Here is a 19004-nt window from a genome sequence, read left to right as displayed (position 1 = left end):
TGCTCTCAGCTAGGCTCCTGGCCTCCGCAAACTTTGCTCCCGACTGGAGTCCCAGGAGGATTTGCACGCGTTGTACAGTTTCCTTTAGAGTTCAGGGCATAGAAATCTCTTCCCCTCTGAGGCTAAGTCAGCCCCTAGAAATGATCCAGAGTTCTGGGGTAGGGGCTGATGAAGAGGTCCATCTATTGTCTACGATCTCTGGAGCCACGTCCTTCTTGGCTCCGTGGGAACCTCCCCATGTCCCTTCTTCCTTCCCCTTTCCTCATCTCTGCTGGCTCAGTCGCTCTCCCGGTGCCAGGCTCTGTGTTTCTAGTCTCTGAATTTTTGTCTCTGAATTTCTCTCCCGTTGGCGGTTCGGCCCCAGGGGGGTATCTCCAGCGCTGTGTCTCACTGTCTCTGCTCCCCTGACTCCCAGTTCCCATCCTCATCTCAGTCTGGCCCGCAGTGTCTCGTGTCTCTAGCGCGGTCTCGCCCGTCTCTGCGCCCCGGCCGGGTCTCGGGCGCCGTCGCGCCCGCGCGCTGCGGTGGCCGCGCGGGCCGGAGCGGAGCGGGCTGGAGCGGCGGCCGCGGCCCGGGCGGGGTGCGGGCCCGCGGGGGCGGGTTGGGCGCCTTCCTCCGTCAGTCCCTCCCCGGCGGCGGGGGGGCCGGCGCGGCCGCCGCTCGGCGCCTTTAAGGGAGCGGGAGGGAGCGGTGAGGCGGCGGCTGCGGTGGCGGCTGGCGAGCGCGCGGGGTGGGGGCGCGGGGCGCGGCGCTCGGAGTCCACTCGGGCCGGAGGCGGCTCGGAGCCGGGGCCGATCCCGGGAGCCGCAAGGAGCCGGGCAGCTCAGCTGGAGCCCGCCGCCCGGGACATGGCCAAGGCGGGCCGTGCAGGTGAGGGCGGGCGGGCGGGCGCCGGGAGGGCAGGGCCGGTGGCTCGGGGGAGGGACCCGCGCTGCTCCTGGAGGGGCCGCCGGCCCAGGTGAGCCCCTCGCGCAGGTGGGCGGGGGTTCTGGGAGGGCTGCAGTGGACGGTGTTGAGGCTGGATCCCCGGCGCGTGCAGAGGGGGCTCCGAGCGCCCCGCGTCCTTCCCGTGCCCACAGTCACCTCGTGGGACACCGTGTCCCCCTCGCCGTGGCCCCACTGGAAAGGGCCAGAGCTGCGGCGCCCCTGGCCAGTCGGGCTGTGGGAGCTTTCATCACCCTGCGGAGGCCCTGGGCAGACCCGGGCACGGGAACCGAAGGGGCTGTCCCGCGGCTGCCGCTGCATCCCACGCCCCCTAACCAGGACGCGCCTCCTGGTCCTGCCACTTGCTCTATCCAGGACGCAACAATCCCCTGCCCGCGGGCCAGTGAGGCGACCGAGATTTCTTCTTGGCAAGGAGAGGTCCTTCACGCCATACACGCTGGTGACCGTCCCGCCCCCTCCCCCCACCCGGACCCCGAGAGGCAGAGCCTCAGGTGCCAAGGTCTGAAGGTGCGACCTCCTCTGGGGTCCCGTGGGCGCTGCCCTCTTTCAGACTCAGGCGTGTAGCCTGTGGTGTGAGAAGTGGGCGTTAGTCATCCGCTCATTCATTCAGCCCGACGTTCATTCACCAACATCTGCTCTGTGCCAGGTTCTGAGCTGGGCACTGGGGAGCGGGATGTGGACCAGGCTCTGCCCCTGTTTGCACACTATGGGCCCGCTGGTGCCTTGGGAGTCTCGGGTTAAGGAAAGCCCAACCGGCCGATGGTACAGTGGGGGCAGCAAGCCTGGCCTCAGCAGGGCTGGCTTGTGAGGCTGGCACGTGTAAATAAATCTGCCATGAACTCATATCCGACATGTGACGTTGGCAGGTGCCATGCCATCCCCTGGGACTAGGCATTGGCTTGGCACAAACTCCACCCACCACTCTGCCCATAAGCGATGGAAGTGATGGAATGGGTGTGAATTCACATGTACACACACTGGGCGTGAATACCACTGGGCTGTGTGTGAATCCACTGCCACCCCCCAAATGCTGCCCGAACCCTGAACTGGGTTCCGATCCCCCCGGTGCATGACCTGGGTATATGATTTAGGTGCCCGAGAATATATTTCCATTCTGTCCCTGAGGATCCTTTTGGGGTGGGGCTGCTTGTGTGAGACACAGCAAGTACCGGGCACATCTGAACACCCCTTTTCTCACTTCCCTCCCTTCTCCCCTCCTGGGGGAGGCACAGTGACATGACACCATTGATGCTGGAAAAGAATCTCTCTCCTTCCCTGACGGAGCTGGGTTCTCCCCCACCACCTCTCCTCCCAAAGGGCACAAGACAGGGTGTGTGTCTGCCTCTTCGCCGCCCCCCCCCCCGCGCTCTATGTGGGCATGTGTGTGCGGGTACGTGCCCCCCTGGGCACAGATCGCCTGCCAGGGCACTGCTGTGACAATAGTAGTGAATATTTACTGCTTGTACTGTGCACCAGGCAACGTACACAAGGATCCTGCGAAATAGGAAATGTTACTCTCCCCCTTTTAAAACATCTGGACCCAGATACTCAGAGAACCAGCTCCCTGAAGCTGGCTCTGCCCGACCCTCCGGGCTCTCATGGTGGGATTTCTCCATCACTGCCCTGACAGGTCACCCCTCTCCTGGAATGGGGGTGCTGTCTCATCCTCCTGCCTTGGCCTGTGGGTCCCCTGGTCCCTAGGCTGAGAGTCCGTGGGAACTGGTTCCAGTGACAGATGAAAAAACTGCCCTGCCTGGAGCATCAAACAGTTTGCCTTCCTTGTTGCAATTTCACGCTTGGCCCTTCCCCTCAGGGCGCACGGCGCCCCTCCTCTGTGGATGGAACGCCCTGGCTCTTCTCTCCCACACTCCGCCGCCGCCACCCCGAGGAGCCCTAGGGATTGACCCCAGCAAAATCGGATTACTCCTTTTCTCAGCTCTTCCAGGCTACTTTGCATTTTGCCAATGTCCCTCTTCCTTCGGCTCCTAAAGCTACTGAATTGAAACCGGCCTGCAGTCATGCGTGTATGGGAGTCGCATCTCCCCACTGGCTGAGTCTCTGGAGGGTAGATTGGTGAGCGTTAGAACAGAGGGAGTCCTTCGAGACAGGAGCCCAAGTCCCTCTCTTTACAGCTAGAGAAACCGAGGCCCAAGGAAAGGATGTAACGCAGAGAGGGATGGCCATTCAGGACCAGCTTGCTCGCATGGGCAGAACGATGGTCAGAAGTGACCAGGCCTTCACTCTGGGGACGAAGGGACACTGAGGGCCGAGGTGGAGGCCGTGAGAGCCTGGCCTGTGAGTGAGGGGTCCTCTTCATGATTTGTGAGGTGTTCCCTCTAAAAGCTGGCAAGGAACCGCCTGCAAGGGAAGAAATGAGGGTTTGTGCCCCAGGGCCACCATAGTGCATGACCGCAGGGCCATCCCATTGTAGCCCAGTGGATGGCATCCTCAGGCTGGTGCAGAGCAGCCAGGAGCGGAGGGGAGGCAGCGAGAGCACTTTCACCTTGCCCCGCGATCCCAGCGATCCCAGGTACAAGGGAGCGTGTAACCAGGGCCCAGAAAGTGTTGGATAAATCGTGCGGGGTGGATCCCAAATGGCTACTGCCAGTTCCCAATCTCTGGGGGAGATTTCCGTCACACAGACCAGGATTGTTGTGGTGCCCACGCTCAGTCTTGAGAGGAAAGGCAGGGAAGGAGAGTGGGGTTTGCTTCTGCTCTGAGGGAGCCCTTGGTCTAGCAGACAAAGGGGGAGAAGACCTGCCTCTGGGATGAAAGGCTGCTAGCTGTGGGGGTGGGGCCCCGGTGGGGAAGGGTCTAGGAGGTCCATTGTGAGATGGTGCTTTGCAAGGAGAGCTATGCGTGGGCAGGCCTCAGTGCAAAGCAGACTCGGAGGAAGCCCGGGTGGCTTGAAATGGAGAAGGCTGGACGGCTCTAGGAACTGTTCCTTAAAGACTAGCAGGCTTCAGACAGGAAGGTGGGGAGGGGCCGGCTTCTCCGTGGGGCTTGAATAAAGACTAGGGGGTTGGACTAGTCCCTCTGCACTGCTGCTGGCTGGGAATGAGGTGGGTGAGCAGGAAGTGCCCAAGGGTACAGAAATCTGTCTGGCTGAGACGGCGGGTTCCTGGAGGGGTGCAGAGGGTTGGAAGGAGCTCTGGGGAGCATTGAACACGGAAGCAACACGGTAAGGTCTGGGTGTTTCCACAGATCCCTTTGACTGCTATGTCAGGGCTTCTGGGAGGGAAGAGGGAAGAGGCTTTGCCAGGCCGGGAAAGGTTTGTCCAGGTTCCTGCCAGTGGCCTGCCCCTCCCCGCCTCCCCACGCCCCTGGGGCTGGGCCCTCTGCATCCCAGCAGGCCGGCAGGGGTGCCTGATAGCTGCAGGGCAGTGTAAGTGCGAGGCCACGGAGGAATAGAGGGAGAGCCCAAGAGGGCCTTGGAACCTCTCGGGCTGGAGAAGAACTGTCTGGAGAGGCTGGGCTGGGGCTACAAGGCTGGGCCTTCCAGGCTGGAGGAACCAGTTTATTTGCTCCCAGGTGTTGGCCTCTGTTCTGAGGGGAGGGGCCAGCAGGCTGGGGCATATCAAACCCAGTAATTTGGATCAATAAAATACTGATCCTATATGGCCAGAGCTGGAGAATGCTCCCAGATACCCATTTGCAAAGCCCTTGTCAGTAGGGCCCACTGAGGCCTGGGGAGGGGAGGTGTGCGCCCAAGGCCACAGAAGAAGGTAGTGGCAGAGCTGGGCCTGCGACCTGCCTTTCCAGAGCCTGTTTGGACCTTGCTCAGCTGAGTCAACTGTTGTCTCACCATCCCAAAGCCAGGCCTCCCCCTGCCACCCGCCCCCCCCCCCCCAGCTCCTTGGCTTCCAGAGTAGGGGACAGTGGCCTGATCTCTAAGAGGAGGCGACATTTGGAAGCTAGGGAAAGGGACCAACACTGAGATCCGCAGCACTCTGGGCAGGTGCCGGGGGATTTGAGGCAGGACTCTTGGGAACCCCCAGGCCCAGGGTGTTGGGGTTGCTGTGGGATGTATCTCGGGAAGGCCACCATGTCCTGCAAGGAGACTGCAAACTCACTGTCTCAGGTGCCCAGGGGAAGGGCTGGGGCTTGGTCAGACGCCCATGTGCCCTCTCAAGGCCTTCGCACAACTCTGCCTCCAGGAGGCCTTTTGGACATCCCTGCAGTCCTGCCGGAGCTCGGGCAGGTCTCTTGTTCCTCGGTCGAGTTACCTGTCATAGCAGACCCGGCAGGCCACAACTGGCCCCAGCCTGAGACCCTTCGCTGCCTCTCAGCCCTGGCTGTGGTGTGGTTACATGAGTCAAAGACAGCACGGCTCCTGCAGAAGCCACACCTCAAGCATGTGACCCTGAGCCCAGAATCCTGTCCCAGCTGGTGTCTGGGAGTCCAATGGTGGGATGCAGAGAATGAGGACACAGCTAGATCCCATCCCCCCTTGCTGGGGTGTGTCTGCGTCACTCTGGGCAGGTGTGGTGTTTTCTCATATACCTTAGTATATTGTGATAGGTCATGCCTGAAAGAGGCTTGGAGCTCTTCCAACTCGACATATGGGGTGGGAGACGGAAGCCAGAAAGGCAAAGCATTCTTCTCCGAGGTCTGGTGCCTTCCAGGACAGCGGTCGTAAACTTGCAGAGACCAGTGAGGTGCCGAGGACTAGGGAGTTCCTGGTAGGGCCCAGCCACCTCCCGGGAATTCTCTGGGATTCCAGGCTTGTGTGAGAGGGGGGGCCAGGTCAGAGATTAGCATCCTGAGAACAACAATCTTGCTTTCTTTTCTTTCTTTCCCTCTTTCCCTCCCTCCCTCCCTCCCTCCCTCCCTCCCTCCCTCCCTTCCTTCTCTTGGTAGCAATCCTCTCCATGCTTTCCTGTCCAATGGTCAACAGCATCTCTTTGGAGTAGGGCCAATGTTGTTCCCATTTTATAGGTAAGAGAACCGAGGCCCAGGGAGGTTCAGGGTCTGGGTCTGGAATCACACAAAGTGAGGGGCAGAGTGGGAATCTGTGCTTAGGTTAGGGCTCTTCCACTCCTGGAAGCAGCCTTCTAAGGGTTAAATCGTGTAACAAATGAGGGACCTGGGTCTGTTGCTGGTTGACCTTGAGCTGCTCCTCTGGGCCTCAGTTTGCTCATCTGTATAAGGGAACGAGAAGAGGGTGAAGTTGGGGGTCAGAATGAGCTTTACGTCAGCTCCAGCCCTTACCCTGCTCTCTCTTTTTTGGCTGCCCTCCCTGCTGGCTTTACTGCGTCTGAAGGGATCTCACTTCCTCCCATCTCTTACCCCACAAGGACCCTCCAGGGAGGGTGGCAGGGATGGGGGAACGCTCGGGGCGCTGAGGACTGGGACACAGAGAGCACCTGCTCCCTGGGTGTTCCAGGCGCCGACCATGCCAGGTCTCCAGCCAGGAGCCGCACAGGAGGGGGCGGCCTGAGCCCCCAGGGGAAGGTCTGGGGGAGGAGGGGGCAGGAGAGAATGCGTAACAAATGAGTATGGAAATCAAATGAGATCTGAGCTCCCCACCCACCCCCTCGAATCTTTCTACACTGTTGCTTTTGAAAGTCTTGTCTTCTAAGGAGAAAGCAAATGCTAAATTGCACCCCCTTTCACAAAGGCATGGGAGCCTCAGTGAGTCACTCCGGAGGTGAATGCCGCCCCCAGGGCCCCACGTGCGCCTGCGAAGGCCTGCACGGCTGCGTGGCCGCGGCCCCCATGAGGTCATGTATGGAGAGGGAGAATGGTGGGGGACCCTCCTGCCTGTCAGCGGCTCTGGGTGGGGAGCGGGGTCCTCAGGGTAGGGCCCCACCCTGCTTCCTGCAAGCTCTCTCCAGTGCTGTATTTGTGCGGTTCATTTGGGAATGGGGCCAGGGCTCGGGGGGCGGGGGGTGTGGGCCAGGCTGAGCCTGAGTGGCCAGCTCAGGGCCTGGCTCCAGACTGGGGGTGGCATGGAGGGGCTTGGGCTGTGGCCTGTCTGTGGGGTGAATTCAGGACACTGGGGGAAGGTTTGGTGGCCGCTGGGAGCGAGGTCAGTGTGTGCGGCCAGGGCTGGCAGGGAGCAGGTGTCTTTGCATCTGGAAACCAGGATTCTTGGACGTCAAGCTGTTCTCTCCAAGCATCTTAGTGAGGGTCCTCTCCGGGGCTGGCAGGCAGGCGAGCTCGGAGCTGAGGCTCTGCCAGGGGAAGGTGCCCGGGATGGGGGTGTCGGGTGCCTTTTCTTCTGTGAGGGTCAGCCTGTTTATTTGCAGACCTGGGGCAAGGGAGGCCAGCGAGGAGGTGTTTCTCCTTCCCAGATGACCTGTTATTCTGGAGGGAAGGGACGTAGCCAACTGTTAGCTGGGGATGCCGAACAAGGGTTGAAAGCAAAAATAGAAACGCGTCGGGCTCTGTCTGGGAGGGGCGCTGAGTTCTGGTGGATCGAGAGGCCTCTTCTGAGCCGTCTGCTGCTGATGCCTTGTTTGCTTGGCTCTCGGTGTTTGCTGAGCACATTGCGCCCTGCGCTCCTGACCTGCTCTCTGGGGAGAGACCTAGGTGTGCGGGCTGCAAACCTGCGTCCCCAGGGCGGCAGCTATTCTAGGAATCTGCCTTTGAGAGGTTTGCAGCGGCTGGGGCTGCCCACCACTCACGCTGACCTTTTCTGGACTATTCTGGAAGGGTTCGGATCACTACCCTCCTGATCAGAGCTCCCTTGGGCCTCTGCTAGCCTATGGCTTCCTTCTCCTTTCCCCACCCCCACTTCCCGCCTCCTGCCTCCCTCGAGGCTGGTCCCAGCTGAGCAACCCTGGAATCATCCCTAGTGGTAAAAAAAAAAAAAAAAAGGCTATTTTCAGCTTTCCCATTGCTGCCCAGTGTGGGGGGAGGTGGTGGTGTTTACCCCTTGCTGCCTGTTTGTTTCCATCGGGTACAGTGTAATCTGAGGCAGTCATGAGAGCATTGTGCAGCCCTGCCGCCGGGGTCCCGGCTGCTGCTTCTTGGTGCTGGGGTTTGGCACCAAATGGGGAGCCTGGGGACAGAGGCCACCTGGGCCCCATCTTTGCTTCATAGCAGCCTGGAGTGGCAGGTGGTAGGAATGGTCCACGGAGAGTCATCTAAGACCTTGTGGGGGGAGGGGCCGCTCTCCTACTGCTGGCTCACCAGAAAGCTGGCCCAGTCATTGAATCAGGGAGTCTCTGAAAGCGCCCCCAGCATCCTCCATCAAATCTGTGACCCCAGCTGGGCCTCCCTGTTGGGTACCTGGGTCCTTAACCTCCCATCTTCACTTTCCACAAGGGGTTCTGGAATGATCGGAAGGGGTGCCTTCCTGTGGACGCTGAGGGGGCCCTCTGTCCCCTTTTCGGGGGCTCCCCCTGCGCCCAGCTGCCCTCCTGAGGAGCTTGCAGGGGCAGAGCCATCATAGCAGGTGCTATGGGAGCTCCCTTCAGAGGGAGGAGAAAGTTTCCTCCCGTATGGAGCGAGAGTCTGGAGGGACAGGGTGGGGGGACATCTGGGCCCGGGAGAACGGTTCCAAGTGGCCCAGAACTGCTGGGGGCCGAGCTGGCAGAGCAAATGAAAGTACAACAGCTAGCCAAAGCTATTAATCACTAATTAGTTCCTAAACCAGGGAATTAATGGGCATTTAAAAGACCTATTTATGAGATACCAGCAGGTCTTCAAAAAGCACATCTTTTCCAAAGCAACTGATCTGGCCAACTGTGTCCTGCTGGGAGACCAGGATTCTAATCCCACTCAGCTTCCGCCCCCCTTCCCCCTGCCTCCCCAACATGGAGCCTGAGAGTGGGCGGGTCAGCTTCCTCCTCGGAGCTTTCCTTCTGTCCCCTGCAAACAGGGATCAGGGCCCTGCTTTCCTGACCTCACTGGGCTGTCGTGAAGACAATAAGAAGTGAAGGCCATGCATGTCCCTGGCAGGGGTGGAAAATGCTGTACAGAATTTAGTGTTAGGCCTGAGAACATCCTTGACGCTATGGGAGGCGGCCCCTTGATGGCGCCTAGCGCTGTGTAGAGCCAGGGCCAGGCTGCAGCTGCTGGCAGGAGTCCTGGCTTGGTGGGGTGCCGGATCTGTGGCCGGATCTGTGGCTGGGGCTGTGGCTGGGTAAAGGCTCAGTGTGCAGCTTGGTCTGTGACTAGCTTCCTAGCTCAGTTTGAGACTGGGGCTGTCGCCTGGTCTGCAGCTGGGTCTCAGCTTGTCCGGCGATCGTGGTTGCGTCTTGATCTGTGGCGAGCTCAAGGCTCGGGCTGTGGCTGAGGTCAAGGTTGGGGCTGTGGCTAACCTCAGGATGGTGTGCAGCCTGGAGGTGCAGCCTCAATCCTTGAGTCCAGCCCTGGACGGATGGAGCTGCCTGGTTGCCTCAGAAGCTGGATTCCTTTCAAGTCCTTCTGGATCTGGGCTCCAGGTGCTGGGAACCCCAGCAGACAGGCTCTCCTGGGACTCCTGGCCTGTCCGCTGAAACAGCCTAGCACATAAGCTCATCAGTGGCGCATACAACAGTTTGGGAGATAGTTAGGACGTGTTTCTATGGCAACCAACCCCCAGCCAGCACTGGTTTCCTTCAATAATGCCTTTTTCTGGAAGCAGCATCTCCTGGCCTCTCCTCCCTCCCTGGGTTGGCCCCATAGCCCCTTGAAATCTGAGCATGGGCTGGTTGGCCCTGCATCGGTCTGGTTCCCACACTCATCCTGACCCAGCGCGGGGGGCCTGAGGACCCATTCTGTGGGACACTTCCCCAAGGGGGCCCTCCAGAGACCTGCCCCATGCAGGGCCATTCAGAGCGTAATGAGAGCTTTTTCTGCGTGCGTCCCTGGGCCAGGCACGGCTACGGGCCTGGAGAGGGTTCCTGCTGGGGGCCCGCCGGCCTCGGCGGAGCATGCAGCCCGGGGGGCGGGCAGGCCCACCCAGTCTGGGGTAGGTGCTCTGTGAGCACAAGCAAAGGATGTTTGGGGACATAGCTCGAGGTTTGGGGGGCACACAGGATGCAGCCCCAGGAAGCTAGGCTGGAAGAGAAGAGAGAAGGATGGCCAGGCGCCAGGAGCAGCCTGTGGGCCCCGGGGCACGGGCACTCCCAGCCTCAGGAGAGGAGGGCAGTTCCAGCTTTGCCCTCTGGGCTCCCATCCCGGGGGCATGGGGAGGAAAGGCGCTCACCCTTGGGAGCTTCCACATAGGAAAGGACCAGAGAAAGGGCCGTGGATAATCCTGAAAATTTATGTTATTTAACAAACCCTCTTATAGTACTGAGTGCCAGGTGTTATGCTAAACCTTTTTCAAATATTCATTCATTCAATCCTCATAGCAACCATATGTAAGGACTCGTATTATTCCCATTTTACAGAGGAGGAAACTGAGGAACAGAGTGGTGTCGAGTGACAGTTACTACAATCATCCGTGGATAGGTGGCAGAGCTGGGATTTGAAGCAGCTGGAGGGAGTGGGACAGTGAGTGGTCCATGGGAGAGGAGGCAGGCGGGGCTCCCGGGGGAGGGGTGGGGGGAGGAGGGCCTCGGGCTCGCCCTGCCTGCGGGAGCCTCACGCAGACCATGCAGCTGGTGCTCCACATCCTGCACCTGGGCTCCTGGGACGCCAGGCCAGGCCCGGGACGCAGGGAAGTGTGATCTGAACGTGTGCGTGAGGCTGTGTGTGTGAATGTGTGTGAGGCTGTGTGTGTCTCTGTGAGGCTGTGTGTGTGTCTGTGCGTGAGGCTGTGTGTGTGGCTGTGTGTGTGTCTGTGCATGAGGCTGTGTGTGTGAATGTGTGTGAGGCTGTGTGTGTCTCTGTGAGGCTGTGTGTGCCTCTGTGAGACTGTGTGTGTGAATGTGTGTGAGGCTGTATGTGTGCGAGGCTGTGTGTGTGTCTGTGCGTGAGGCTGTGTGTGTCTCTGTGAGTGAGGCTGTGTGTGTGTCTGTGCGTGAGGCTGTGTGTGTGTCTGTGTGTGAGGCTGTGTGTGCGAATGTGTGTGAGGCTGTGTGTGTGTCTGTGCGTGAGGCTGTGTGTGTGGGTCTGTGTGGGACAGGGACAGAGAGAGAGGAGCCGTGGGGCCGGCCTGGATGAGCCTGCGCGCCCGCAGCCCAGCCCTCTGCGCGCCCTCAGCCCCGGTCCCCTTCTGAGGCCAGATCGCTCGAATCCAGCGGGCCTGCCAGGCAGTCGCTTCAGATGCAGCGTCAGGCAGGGCTGGGCACAGACACTGTGGCCACCGTTGCAGGACGCAGGGCCAGCGTGGGAGTCCCGCCTTGGTTCTTTCAGAGGCACCTGGGCCCCCCAGAGGTCTAGGAATCGGCGGGTGTTACTGGAGCCCCTCAGGGCTGTGGCTCTCAGAGCAGACACCCATGTTCCCTTCCTTGCTCTGAGGAGCCAGATTTCTTACTCTTGGGGAGAAAGTTCTAGATCCAGATCTAGATCTAGGAAGTGGCCTGATTGCTTTGACCTCTGTCTGTCCTCTCTCCCACCCTGCCCCAGCCTGGCCAACCCTGCTCACCCTTCTCCTGAGGCCCAGCTCACCCCCCCTGCAGAAGGCCTTCTGCCTGTACCCCCTTCTCCACCAGCACGGTCCTGCCTCAGGAAGGTGCCGCCTACGCCTGCGGGGTGCAGGGTGTGTGTGCTTTCGAGCGCAGGCGTCAGCTTGCCTGCTTCTCCTTTGTCCTGCGCGGTGCAGGGGTGGCACAGGACTGGGCCCCAAGGCTGGCACCCCAGGGCAGTGGCTGATCCAGTTCAGCTCTTTCCCCAACTCCTTCCTCTTGCACCATCTGGCCCAAGGTCTGGCCCAGGAAGAGCCAGCCAATCCCTGCATCCCTCGCTCTGCTGTGCCAGGGCCTTTCCGCTGTGACAGTGCGTTCCCCTCAGACTGGGCTCCTGCGAGCAGGCTGGTGGCTTCCTTCTGGCGGGGCTCCGGCCCTCAGGCTGGGGCCGCTGGGGGCCCTGGTATCAGGCACAGCACCCACAGCAGGCTCTTGACTGCCTGCCTATTCCGTGTGCCTGGGCGAAGGGGGACATGTGCAGTAGGGGGGCACCTGAGGCAGAACCCCCAGATGTCCCCATTGCGGGGAGACCCAGGCCTGTGGCCAGGTCCAGGGGACCAGACCAGACCTGCAGGCGGTGGGTCGATGGGCCAGGAGAGAGAGAGGTGGCTCCCGCTTGGGGCTCCGTGGGGAGATCGGGGCACCGTGTGCTGGGAAGGGTCATTTGTTTGTCTCTGGACTGCGGGGCAGGGTTGAGATGGTCCTCTTTCTCTTTTATCCTGATTTCAAGTTTTAAAAGAGTGCAGTAGAGAAGGCAGGACAGAAGGGCAGTCTGCTGGAGGGTGCGGTGGGGCCTCTGAAGATCCAGGAGGAACGTGTTGGTGGGGAGGGCCCCTGGAGGCTGCCCGGGAGCCCCATCTGGCGCAGGTGGCCGCCAGAGCCTGCCTAAACCTTGGTCCTGCAGCGGATGAGGCTGCCACCTCCTGAGTGCCAGGCAATGCTGGACACTCCAGTGGATGATCTTAGTTAAGTCTCCTAACAGTAGGTGAGGACATTGATTTACTTCAGGTCACAGGTTAGTCATTGGTAGCATTAAACCCAGGTTTGTGTTGCTTCAAAGCCCATGTTCTCACTTTTCTGCTAAATTTTCACCCATGGCCAGGGTCTGGGGTGTGTGTGTGTGTGTGTGTGTGTGCGTGGGTCTCAGGGGTGGTCTTTGGAAGGAGCAGTGGCCTGTTGGGGAGGCTCACACTCGTTAAAGAATGTGGGCACACATCTAGATTTTCACGCAGATGTAAGGATGCCCAGACACTAATTTGCAGACCTGGTGGGTGGATGGTTCTAGACCTGGGACAGCTGCCTCCCAGGGCTAGGGCCCCTGAGAACAGCCAGGGCAGACCTCCAGCCCCTTGCCCAGCTGGCCAGCAGCAGGTGGGAGTGTTGTTCTGGCCGACAGAGAGGAGGGTACCTGGGACCCCCGTCCTGAGCAGTGGTACAGAGCATGCAGCACGGTGGTCCTGAGCACAGGTCCTGCAGTCAGGCGGGTCGGGGTTCGGATCCTGCCTCCATCACTGACTACCTTTATGACTTTGAGCAAAAGACTTCCCCATTTGTGAGGCTTCATCTCCTTAGGTGTAAGATGGGGATTCATGATATCCACTCCACAGGGCTCGGTCAGGATAGACAGATAATACCCGTGAGGCAACTAGCAGAATATATTTACTCATCAGATCACTTTTATTAATTCACTTATCTGCCAAAAACACTTCCTGGCCCTATTCCTCCTGGGACCGCAAAGTGGACACAGAAAACGCGGAGGGGTATAGGGCAAGGACCGCCTCAAGGTGACTGAGCTTCTGGGCCTTTCCCTGGCTGTTTTGGGATCATGGTGCCCACCTTCTCTGATGCTTAAGACTGTGTGTGGCCTTTAGCATACCTGGCCTCGTCCCCTGCCCCTCAGGAGACTCCCTGACCCTCTTGGGCATCTCTACAGCATTTTCCACCCCTGCCAGGGATGTGCATGGCCTTCACTTCTTATTGTCTTCACGACAGCCCAGTGAGGTCAGGAAAGCAGGGCCCTGATCCCTGTTTGCAGGGGACAGAAGGAAAGCTCCGAGGAGGAAGCTGACCCGCCCACTCTCAGGCTCCATGTTGGGGAGGCAGGGGGGAAGGGGGGCGGAAGCTGAGTGGGATTAGAATCCTGGTCTCCCAGCAGGACACAGTTGGCCAGATCAGTTGCTTTGGAAAAGATGTGCTTTTTGAAGACCTGCTGGTATCTCATAAATAGGTGTTTCAAATGCCCATTAATTCCCTGGTTTAGGAACTAAGTAGTGATTAATAGTGTTGGCTAGCTGTTGTACTTTCATTTGCTCTGCCAGCTCGGCCCCCAGCAGTTCTGGGCCACTTGGAACCGTTCTCCCGGGCCCCAGATGTCCCCCCACCCTGTCCCTCCAGACTCTCGCTCCATACAGGAGGAAACTTCCGCTGCCCCACTGGGCTATCTCAGAAGGGTGTGGGGACCAGAAGGAAACCATAGCTGTGGGTGGGGGGTGGGGGGCCAAGCACCAGGAGGGAGCGGGCCCGGACACGCAGGACACCGGCTGAGCTTGGTCCAGGGTGTCTCTGTTCACCTTCTTCCTGCCCGGGCAGGGTCTCAGGCTTGGTTAACATATGTGTTCCCTTTGGCAGGTGGCCCTACCCCGGGCGGCGGCGCCCCCTGGCACCTTCGAAATGTCCTCAGTGACTCAGTGGAGAGCTCGGATGATGAATTCTTTGATGCCAGAGGTGAGTGGACCTCATCCTCTCATCCCTGGCGGGCTCATCTTTCTGGAAGCCCCAAGAAAGACTCCCCATTGGGGGTTATTATCTCTCCCCGCTCAGACGCTGCAGTACCGCAATTCGCACTGACTCAGTCTGGGGGTTCCCCGAGGGCTGGGGTCAGCACTCACTCCCACACTCTCTGAGATAGCTGCCGAGTCCCCAGGATGTCCCAGGAGCTCTGCAAGGGCGCACGGTACTGCAGTAAACTGCTAGGCCCGCTCACCATCCTCATTGAGCTCATAGTCTAGTGGGAGAGGCCAACATTAAACAGTTACCCAAAGGGAAATGCAATCACAAATGGGGGATAATGCCCCTGAGTAACAAGTACCAGCTGTTTACAGAAAGAGTGGGGCGGGGGCACCTAAATGTGGTTAGGGTGGGGACATCGTTACCTTCCTCTCTGCAGAATGGAGGGGAGGAGTTGGCTAGGTGAGCGAGGAGTGGGGGAAAGAGCCTCTAGACAGGGAACAGGGAGGATGGCGCCGAAGCAGGAAAGATGGGGGCATCCCAGGAGCTGCAGCAGGCCCGCATGGGGGTGGGGGTGGGGGAGCAATGAGGCTGCCTGGGGTCCATCAGTAGGCGACTTAAAAGATCAGCCTGTGGATGCGAGGGGAACTGCGAAGGAGGCGGGGACCAGTGAGAAAGACAGTCGCAGCTGCTCAGCGAGAGGTGATGGTGGGAAGGATGTCAGCTTTGCGCCCCAGGGCTGAGTCACGGCCAGCACACAGGACTCAGCCAGGGGCACTCTTTCAATGGCGATGGAAGAACGGGAAGCATTGTAGAAATTGGATGTGAGGGCACCAGCTGGGGCGGGCATTTCAGGCAGAAGGATCAGCCTGCGCCAAAGCTCAGAGGGGAGAGCGTGCGGGGCATGTGTGGGGCCGTGGGAGGCGGAGTCTGTGTGGGATCAGCAGAGAGGACCCTTGCGCTGTGTTCCCCAGGCTGTGTGGGAGTGGGTGCAAAGTACAGGGGCATCCTCTCCAACCCAGGGGGGCCCCGGTTCCCACCTGGCTGGCTTGGTCCCACTCTGGGAAGTCACCGTATTTGGGAGGTTAGCTTCTTTCCAAGGCAGGGCCATCTTTGAAATACCTGGCAGAATGGGGTCTTGAAAGAGAAACAGACTGTGCTGGGGACACATCTGGACCCAGAGCAGCTCACGTGGGGTATGGGCTCATCCATGCCATTGACTTGTTTGTGATCTTAGGCAAGTCTTTTTACCTTCATCAGGCCTCAGTTTCCCTATTAGCTCTGTGCCTCCAGAAATGGAGCATTTCCAGTTCAGGGGAAATGGATGGGAAGCACAGCTGGGTGGCAGGGTGCTCTGGCTCCAGCCTCCCTCGTCCTTGGCTCTGGGCAGAGAGGCCCCGCCCTGATGCCAACCCTGAACAAGCCCATTTGGGGATCATTTCCTATCTCCCACTGGCGGCTGCCAGGGCTGAGTTCCTCCATAGCAACTAAGCCACAGTGTGACAACAATGGCTCCAATATTTTGATGCTTCGAGCACATTTATTTAAAATATTTGTGCAGTTCATTAAGATTCCACATTCCCAGATGACGATGGCTCACTGCGGGAGGCCCGGGTGGGCAGTGCGGGTCGGCCCCATCTCCTCCCAGGGGGCCGCTCACCTGCTTTCGCTGCTGCGAGCAGAGCAGCCGTGGACACACGCAGCTGCTCTCCTCCCTGCTGACTGCTGCCTCCTCAGCTCTCCGTCCTTCCCCCTCCCGTGGTCTCACTGCTCAGCCTGCAGTTCCCAGTTGGCCTCCTCCCTCACTCCTCTCTTGTTGGAGGCCCCACCGTCTCCTTGCCTTGGCTTCACCTCCCCAGCCCGCTGCCCGCCTCTGCTTTTCTGCTCTTCGCTGTCCCAGGATTCCAGGCTCTCCCGTGACTTTCCCGGTCTCCTGCCCCTCGGCACTCCCTACCAGCCTCGCGTCTCCGCTCCCTCCTTCATCTCACCCCTTCCAGAGCATCCGTGGCCCCCAGCCACAGAAGGTGCGCCACAGATTGCTGGAATCCTCGTTAGTTCTGAGTTGCCAACTCCAGATGTCCTGTCTGTTCCATGTGGCCTCCCTGCACAAGGCCTTTGCACGTTTCCTTGGCTCAAGGCAGTAAGAGGCGAAGACGTCGCCCTCCTTCTCGGCTTCCAGGCGCCCGGTGCAGGCCCCGCCCTCTTTCCGCATCCAGACTAGCTTCCAGGGCATTCCTTGAAGGGCCACCTCCCTGGCCTCTTCTCTCCAGCCAGACTGAGCCCAGACCCTGACCTTGGGGGGTGGTCTCTGTCCCTTCTGTCCCCACCTGAGCAAGGCCCTGCATCTTGCAGCCTCTATGAAGCCAAATCCTGCTGTGGTGGAGCCACCCTGGTGGGTGTCAGCCCTGAACAGGTCCTGGAACATTATGTCCTCCTCCTCAGTGCTCTGATGGGGAAACTGAGGCTACGCCATGGAAGTGACCTCTCAAGATCACACATCAGGGGGAAAATGAAAGGACTGGAACCCAGGAGTTGAATGTCCAGGTCTTATTACTGAAATAAAGACCTTCCCTTCCTTTATTCCTTAAGCTCCAGCCTATTTGCCCAGCACTGGGTTCTCCTGGTGAAATGAAAGACCGCCATGGCTCCTGATCCAGTAGCAGAGGGGAGGCTCTTCTGCTCTGGAGGCTTTAGTTGTGCCTTGAGGCAGAGGAGGGGTGGGGGTTAGTTAAGTAGGAGTATGGAGCCGCCTGGTCTATAACAGCCCCTGGGCAGCGTGCTGGCTCCTTAGGCTGAGGCAGCAGGCCTGGGCCTCAGAGTGCTGCAGGGTGGGCTGCGGGGTCCAGGGGCTCCACCCAGAAGACGTGCCACTCCCTCTCCTGTCCACACAGTGAAAGGACAGCTGGGGAGCCACGGCCTGGTCTGCCAAGGTCCGGGGCGGAGTGAGGGGATGTGCCACAAATGTTGGCCACGTCAGAGCTGGGGGGCCCTTCGGGTTTTGAGTTCAACACCTCATCCCAGTTTTCAGGCTGGGAAACTGGGACCAGAGAATGGGGACACTTGCTCAGAGTCACACAGAGTCAGAGGGAACAGGGGTGAGAATTCAGACTCCTTCGTTCATTCTGTCAAGCGTTTACTACGCATCTGCCCTTCAGCATCAGGCGGTAGTGTAGGTGCTGGGGACACGGGGGCAAATACCTCCTGTCCCAGCCCTCGTGGAGCCTGCAGTTTAGTGTTGACAGGTGGTGGGTGGTAAGACAATATCCAAGCATGTAAATTATGTTCATAATTACCATAAATAAAATAACATAAAGGAACAGCCCTCTCACTAGAAAAGATATATGAATGACAAAAAATTAAAATAAACTCAACATCATTAGTCATGAAATGCAAATTCAATGCAATTAAAACAACAGTAAGCTACTACTGCACACCTATTACAGCAGCTAATTAAGAGAGCTAATCAGGAAATGGAGGAATGGAACTTTCAAACTCTGCAGATGGGAATGTACAATGGTACAACCATTTTAGAAAGTGGATTGTAGCTTCTTAAAAAGTTAATCAAAATTGCCCTGGCCGGGTGGCTCAGTTGGTTGGAGCATCGTCCCGTACACTAAAAGGCTGTGGATCCGATTTCCAGTCAGGGTACATACTAGGTGGTGGGTTCAATCCTCGGTCAGGGCAAATATGGGAGGCAACTGACTGATGTCTCTCTTTTTCTCTAAAAGATCAATAAGTCATATCCTCAGGTGAGGATTTAAAAAAAGAAGTTAATCGAAGTTAAGTAATACATCAGCCAGCCCTTCCACTTCTAAGTAATTTACCCAAGAGGAAAGAAAGCATCAGGTCACCTAAGACATGTCCATGAATGTTTATAGCAGCTTTATTCATTATAGCCCTAAACTGAAAACAACTCAAATGTACATCAAAGGGTGAATAGATAAACAAATTGTGTTATACGTTCATGCAATAAAATACTACTTGGCAATAAGAAGGTATGAACTACTGCTACATGCACCATGTGGATGAATCTCAAAATAAGCAAGATGGGTAAAGGAGTCAGATGGAAAAAGTACATATTGTATGATTCCATTTATATACATCTCCAGAAAATGCAAATGGCTCTATAGTGACAGGCGCAGATTGATGGTTGCCCAGAGGCAGAAAAGAGGGGTCAAAAGGGACGGGAGGAAACTTCTGAGGGTCATGGATACATAGTCACTGTCTTGATTGGGATGATGGTTTCACGGGTGTGTACGCATGTCAAAACTTATCAAATTGTACATTCTATGTTTTTATTTTATTTTTTAAATTTGAAGGTCCAATTGGCTTTATTGAACAATTCATGAATTGGACAGCATCCCATCTAGTAAATAATAGAAAGGTGCTTCCTCAAATTGTGCATTTTAAATATGTATACTTCACTGAATGTCGATTTTATCTCAGCAATACTGTTTTAAAGAACGGAGGAACTCCCTCCAACATAACACAAGGGACCGTGAGAGGGTGCCCGGTGACTGTAGGAGGCCCCCAGGGGTGGCCTTGAGCAGAGAGCTGCATAACAAGAAATGAACTGTGTGAGTACCTGGGGGCACAGTGTTCCGGACAGTGGGGACGGTCAGCTCAAAGCTTTCACCGGAGGAATGAGCAGAAGGCGGGCGTGCGGAGAGCGAGCGAGGGGTGCCCGCTCAGTGCTGCGGCCCGCCGCCCTGGCCGCGGAGGGAGAGCAGGCCTGACCCAGCATGCTCAGCGCATGCTTTCCTGCCCGGGCTCCAGGGTGGCCCTGGTACCCAGGCTCCGAATCCAGGATCGCTGGTGCAGGATGGT

General features: G+C 58.2%; 1 protein-coding gene across 2 annotated transcripts in view; it reads left to right on the top strand.

The window, feature by feature from the left end:
- The first annotated feature begins 770 nt into the window (after positions 1–770).
- Positions 771–19004, top strand: part of PITPNM3 (PITPNM family member 3) — an 84641-nt gene continuing 66407 nt past the window's right edge. For both annotated transcript variants that reach the window (XM_054575851.1, XM_054575850.1), the window contains exons 1-2: positions 771–870; positions 14079–14174. In XM_054575851.1, the coding sequence (XP_054431826.1) occupies positions 849–870; positions 14079–14174 (118 nt within the window). In that variant the 5' untranslated portion in view covers positions 771–848. The remainder of the gene's footprint in view (positions 871–14078; positions 14175–19004) is intronic.

Source organism: Pteronotus mesoamericanus, unplaced genomic scaffold (assembly GCF_021234165.1).
Source record: "Pteronotus mesoamericanus isolate MK-2021 breed Mesoamerican mustached bat unplaced genomic scaffold, CSHL_Meso_final contig_317, whole genome shotgun sequence".
Lineage (NCBI taxonomy): Eukaryota > Metazoa > Chordata > Mammalia > Chiroptera > Mormoopidae > Pteronotus > Pteronotus mesoamericanus.
The sequence above is the reverse complement of the archived record's forward strand: the minus strand, read 5'-3'. Positions and strand labels throughout refer to the sequence as shown.